Raw genomic sequence first — 6,710 nt, 5'->3', positions numbered from 1 at the left:
CTGAACACGGTGGCTCTAACCTTGTACCTTTCCCTTGAAAACTTGGTGAACTAGAAATTAAAGCTTATTCTATTTTTGTCTCTCTTACCATGTATCTTTACCAGTCCAGGGTCTATCAAAATTATCAGCAGGTAGTAAACAATAAACCTCTATATGGGGGCAGAGGGCCAACACTGAAAATGAAATCAATACAATGATTTGTGTTGATCTTGAACAGCACTTTAAACATAATTTCAATGAACATTGCCTATACATATACACTTGATCAGTTTCAGTACAGGCTTTGTGAGTTATGACACCCATGTCCATTTTTCCCACTCCGGGAGCACACATGGTCATCAGATTCTCTAGAATCCGGTAAAACACATGACTTTACATCATCCCGCTGGATGACCTGCGGTCAGAACGAGTGTTCAAATGCATTCCTGTGCTATTCCTGTACAAAAGCAGAAGCTTTAAAGTATAAACTCATCAATTTCACTATGATGAACAGGCATAAAACGGATTTACGCTAACAGAGAAAATTATCAAATTGCTGTTGTCGTTGTTGTTGCTGTTAATAAAATAAAATCAATTAAATATATTATATTTATATTAATAACATAATACATTATTAGAACATACTTTTATAATGTAATCATTAACAGAGTGATCATTTAAAAGGGGTGGTTTTCAAAAATATATTAACAAAGTACTGTATATCAACTTTTTTTTAGCCTTTCTCATCTGAGATTCTATAGAATCTAAATAAAACATTTGTACAGACTATACGTCTACAGACAATTGTACGCTGTTTTACGCTCATAACTCAGCTGTAGTAAAAAGTGGAGTCTTCTGCCTCCACCTTTCTTTTGTTACAATAAAACAACGACTCTAGGTATACAGTGAAGGTAATTTGGAGACTCTGATTTATTGGTAGAGACTTCCCATTGTTGTTCTCCTGCTTATACTGCATCTGGAACAATATAAAGGTCCTCTTCCTCCTGGCCGACCGGCGGCAGCATGGAAAGCCTGCAGGCCAGGTCATTGCTGTATATTGCATCATCTGGTGAATCACACTGTAGGTACAAATCCTCCTCGGGGTCACTGGGTGACCTGTAGGTGAGAGACAGGGGTCAGGGTGGTAAGTGCAGTTTGATAGGGTGCATGTCAGAATGTGTGTCCCAGTACAGCTATGGCACATGATATGAAAGGTCCCTGAACACGGTTACGCCAACAAGACAAATAATGGTTGACAAGCACAGTCATTCTTCCTCTTGTTGTCAACATTCATCTCTGGCTTGGAGAAAAGTCTAAAACTTAGTCATTCGTTGACAGAGTGGACTAATCGTTTTTTTTTATATATATATGGGTCAAATGTGGAAATACAGCAGTTTGTTGTGCAAAATGGGGAAATCATAAGCACAATATTTCCTAATCTACATCCGCTGTGTTCTTTTTCTTAACTCTTGCTTTGACAAGCAGACAACATTTTAGCTTTTCCTATGGAAATTTCAGTGGGATTTTTTTAAATTTTCCATTAATTTAATACTTTTTGGTCTTTGATTGGACTATGGTAACATACACTCAAGGTTAACTCACATGTTCATGTGTATTGCTGTCCTTCCTCGGTCAGAAGTTTGAACCTTAAAGTTTTCATAGATAGGAGCCTGTCCACTGGACTGTTCTCTGGTCATAGTGTAACGTTGGGAATTATCCTCATCATTGTCTTCTTTCTTGTGGCTTCTGCTCCCAGACTCAAACATATTCCCACATCTAGTGCGCTGTGTGTACACAGCCAGGGCAGCTACGACCACAAGCAACAGAAAGAACAGGCTCAGTCCCACAGCCAGGGCTATAGTAGAAGAGCTGGAGGGTCCAACTGAGCACACTTCTGTACCGTTGACAAGGGAACAAGTTGTTGAGTTGAGGCTCATGATGTGTTCACTGTCAAAATAACAGAAGAAGACATTTTATTTAAATTGCAATAATTAGTTGAAACTATGGTGGTAAATATCTTTCATAGAGAAAAAATAAAACTAGCACATCCGCTGGATGGCAGGTGCAGGACCAGCAGTGGAGTTAAAGCAAGATAAAAAATAGAAGTTCGCACACTGTGACTTTGCAAAAGAAGTATGTGTCGAAACGTTAATCTATAATAAAGCCTGGACTGGGAGCTTTTGCAAAATCACAGTGTGCGGACTTCTGTTTCTTGCCTTAAATATATTTCATAACCAGTAGAGTGCTCAGGCAAATTTACATTTGTTAGAAAGCACAAAGATTAAAGGTAGGGTAAGTGATATTTTTGGGTTAAAACAAAAAGTATTTTTTTTAAAGGTTAAAGCACTATATTCTGATAGTAATCATTGCTATAGAGTGTTTGTTCAGTAACAGGAGTCTCCCCGTCTCTCCAGCTCTTTAATAAACAGAAAATACATTTTCTGGTAGGTGTCAAAATCTCAGCCAATCAGGAGAAAGTACCCATTTTAAGCTTCATTTTTATAGTGTTCCAGTTATAATTTTGCCTGCTCATTTCTTAGTGTCATCACTTCCAATTTCACTTGTTTAATCTATATCCTGATTGAGTTCTCTATCCTGATTGGATAAAATTGGAAATGAAACTGAAACTGAAACGAAAATGCATTTTCTGTTTTATAAAGAGCTGGAGAGACATGGAGACTCCTTATATGGACAGGACACTCTATAGTAACGAGCACTATCAGAACATAGACCCATTTTGCAATTATTTGAATAATTGCAAATCACTTACCCTACCTTTAACCAATTTTACCCTGGCATCCCAAAATTGGAAAGGAAAAGTCTAACATTGTCTTCTGAAAATAGATGATCTACAAGCTTGTACTGTAGTAGATCAGCTGTTTTTGCATAGAATATAATAGGACTTAAGTGGTTAAGGAAGATATTTTAACTCTTACTGTACTTTAGTTCCCATTTGTAAAAGAGCACTACTAGATCATCATTGACATCTTGCTATGAATTTGTTGGCAAAGAAAACTGAGAATACATATTATTTAACAGAGTATATATGCCCTGAATAGTTTAAAAAAAGGATTAATTAAGAAAATGCAGGTCAATAATTCAACACACTCTTTATGCTAATGTTTGCTTTAACCACTTAAGCCCTATTTTATACTTTATCTATTTAAAAAATAGCAGATCTACAAGCTCACAATGCATTGCAATACAATGTGTTGTAGATTGGCTCATTTCGAAAACAACTATTTTGAACATTTTCATCTACAGTATAATGACATGCCCAAAATAGGGATGCCAGGACTTAAGAGGTTAATAACAATTTAACCAAGAAGAATGGGTACATTTTAATAATAAATAAATAAAAACATTTTAAGCATGAAGACTTACCAAACAAAGCTCTTGTGATCTGGGTGAAGCTGTGAGTCTTTGGTCTAATATAGTTCAGTTGTCTTTAATAAACCACATGCAACTGTGTAGTTCCCCCTTTTCCTGAAATAGAGGAACTTAGTGAAAAAGAAAGTCTATCTTAAGATTTCCTGTAAAGGCCTCATTGGTATATGGTGATAACCATACAGCTGCAAAGGGCTATGATTATGTGCTGTGAAATCTGTGTTTTAGGGGTTTAGACAATCCAGCAAATTATGGAATTCATAACTAGGATTGCTTTTTTATTTTTTATTATTTTTGTTGTATTTTGATGTCTATGCTGTAATATTTGGTTGTTGTTTTTATAATTATTGTAGGCCTATGCTGTAATGCTATGTTTTTTTTATGTGGCCTGGAAGATTAGCCGATGGGCTAAAAGAGATCCAAATCAGTGACTATGAGGTTAGGGGAGAGGAACTGTCTAGCGCTTTAAGGTGCCAAAATGAACAGTGCTGTGCCTTAAGTTTGTTATAGGTTGTCATATCATATCATATCATATCATATCATATCATATCATATCATATCATATCATATCATATCATATCATATCATAACATAACATAACATAACATAACATAACATAACATAACATAACATAACATATCATATCACATCAGCTAAATTAATCTGTCATTAAATGGATCAGACATGCATGATTTCACTTTTTGAGGTGCAAATTCCAGATAAGCTGCTAGACCGTCATATGTAAAATATGCACACGTATTTATAAAGACATAACATATAATTAAATGCAAGTTTTTCTGAGGATATAATACTATACATATGTTTGTATAACTATATGGATGAGGACCTTTTACCCTTTTACACATACAATATTTAATCACCAGCTCATAAAATCGAACCCAGACCCTAAACTATACAGTGAGTGTGACTTTTCAGCTTTGTGACAGTCTGAAAATCAAAAGGTTTTGTAAGTCAGTATATGCAGGGCATACACTGCCCCCTGGTGCCAATGTCACTCCCAGGTCACAGAATCATTTTAGCCCCAGGTTGATGCCTTCCTCTATTCTTTTTTCATTTTAATGATCTCTGTGCAACCAAGCTATTATTCTTCATAGGATGTAAAATGGTGCTTATAGAACCATCAGAGCCCTACATCCCTGCTATTTAGAGATCTCTTTGGGGCACTCATTCAATGTCACTTCGACTACGCATGCACCTCACCCTCATTGTACCATATACATATAGCACCACAAAGGCCTTAAAAACAAGGCTCCAGGCATCCCAAAGTAAACTGGTCAGGCTACTGCTTGGCCTTACATCTACAACTCATTTAACCCATGCTCACTTATAGGGTGGGATGGCTCAGGGAGGTAGAGGACAGAGTACAGCAACTTGCAATAGGCCTGCTCTACAAGATACGCTACACCACAAAGCCACACATGTACCTGTCAAACTACTTAAAAAACGTCAATGACGTCCACAATCACACCAGATGGAGCTCCACAAATCATGTTCAACCCAGATTTGTCTCTAACAAGGGATTCAATTTGTTCTACTGCTATCCGACAAAAATGTGGAATGCCCTACCAACAGTTATAAAAACATGTGAATCCTTATTCCTTACTCTCCTTCAAAACCGCAAAAGAGCACTTACAGGTGGCTGCAATTCGGAACTGGCCCCTGTAAAAAGTCAAAGCCTTTCAAATGTATGATCACAGGCTAGGTCCATAATTTAGGATGCAACTGATCACTGTAAAATGTATAATAAAAAATAAAACATAGGACTTTAAGGACATTTTTTATTCCTGCCATGGAGTGGACGAGTATGTCTTCCCAGAGGAATGCCTGCAGTGCTGCCTCATGCTTTTGAGATGTAGGCCTATACTCAGCAGCTTGCTACTGTTACTGCTGCAGAGTGTTTACATAAACCAAACACAAACAAGGATTGTCCAATGACAGCTGGATAGAAGAATGTACAATGTTTTTCACCGTTTTATCTAACCCTTTTCATTCAGCCTCAACATTTACAGCATATCTAAAGGCTTCGGTAGCTCTGCAAGCAGACTCCCTTGCATGCCCTTCCTTTTCAATTGATGCCTGGTGGTTACTTCACACACAGCCAATTTAGTCCCCCCGCCCCTTCTGTGAATGGCAGGCAAAACAGCAATGTTGTTTCATTGTTTACAACAGGGGTTTTCAACCAGTGGTCTGGGGACCACCAGTGGTCCTTGAGGGGGTTCCAGGGGGTCCCCAGCCAAATTAATAGTTAGCAACCAAATTGACCCTTATATGTCTGTAACTCTGAGAGTGTACAAATGGGGTCCATTTGGTTCCATTTGTACACTCTCAGAGTTAAATGAACACTGATGATGGTGATACAGTGTAGATTGGGACCCCCAAGAAATCTAAATGGTTGAGTCCCTGGCATATCTTTTAAAATGGGGGTCCCTGGGCTAATATTTGTCAATTTGGGGGTCCTTGACGCGAAAAAGGTTGAAAACCACTGGTTTACAATACAGTGTGTAAGAGAGAGAGAGAGAGAGAGAGAGAGAGAGAGAGAGAGAGAGAAAGAACAGAGCAATCTCAGTTGTGGCATGTCATTATTATAAAATACAGCAAATTGTACACCTGCATCTGTTTCTCTTGAATTAGCATCTGTCTGGGTCTTGTGGTCCCTATGGAGAGAGACATGTAATGTAACTCAAGTCAATCCACTGACTGCCACCAACCCTGTGCTGTTGAGCATACCTCAGTCAAGAATGACTACTTTCGCCTTTCTTTCATGTTCATTCACTCACACACACACACACACGCACGCACGCACGCACGCACGCACGCACGCACGCACGCACGCACGCACGCACGCACGCACACACACACACACACACACACACACACACACACACACACACACACACAGAGAGAGAGAGTAGGCTAGTTTCTATGTTTTGAAACAAAGCCAATGAATTCACCTCATCTGTCTAAGACTAAGTGGTACTATTCTGTAATGTCTGTGCCAAGACATTACTGTGAATTATTATGCCAATACCAATCGAAGATGGATATTATTTGTCAATAACCCCATTTGGAGTAGGCTATAATATATAACAACACAGTCTATTAATCTGGGCAGGGTATAAAACGAGAAGATATACCTTAACCACTTAGCCGCAGCATCGGTATAGTGTTCTGTGCTTGTCGATCGGCTATTTTAAGCTTTCCCCACAATAACTGAGAAGACATAGTATTGAGCCCCGAGGGACTCCGGTTACCCATATGGGGTTTAAGTGGTTAAAAAGTGGAGAATGCAGGGATCTATCCACACTCACACTCCACAGTCCAGA

The 6,710-nt window shown here is 38.5% G+C and overlaps 1 protein-coding gene across 1 annotated transcript; it reads right to left on the bottom strand.

The window, feature by feature from the left end:
• Positions 1-544: 544 nt before the first annotated feature.
• LOC311045312 (uncharacterized protein) lies at positions 545-6,623 on the bottom strand. The gene is made up of 4 exons (XM_084057147.1): positions 6,522-6,623; positions 3,364-3,465; positions 1,582-1,926; positions 545-1,095 (listed from the first exon to the last, which is right to left on the bottom strand). The coding sequence occupies exons 3-4, from the start codon at positions 1,914-1,916 to the stop codon at positions 945-947; spliced, it is 486 nt and encodes a 161-aa protein (XP_083913273.1). The 5' UTR covers positions 1,917-1,926; positions 3,364-3,465; positions 6,522-6,623; the 3' UTR covers positions 545-944.
• Positions 6,624-6,710: the final 87 nt, after the last annotated feature.

This window comes from Gymnoscopelus microlampas (genome assembly GCF_963454915.1).
Source record: "Gymnoscopelus microlampas genome assembly, chromosome: 5".
NCBI lineage: Eukaryota > Metazoa > Chordata > Actinopteri > Myctophiformes > Myctophidae > Gymnoscopelus > Gymnoscopelus microlampas.
This window is presented reverse-complemented; position numbering and strand designations above follow the sequence as displayed.

What these genes read in the sequence shown, in the direction of transcription:
- LOC311045312 (XM_084057147.1), bottom strand. Translation starts at nt 1,916, where the DNA reads ATGAGCCTCAACTCAACAACTTGTTCCCTTGTCAACGGTACAGAAGTG. An exon ending in ACAGCAATACACATGAACAT is followed by an intron (nt 1,096 to 1,581) that starts GTGAGTTAACCT and finishes TCTCACCTACAG; the next exon opens with GTCACCCAGTGACCCCGAGG.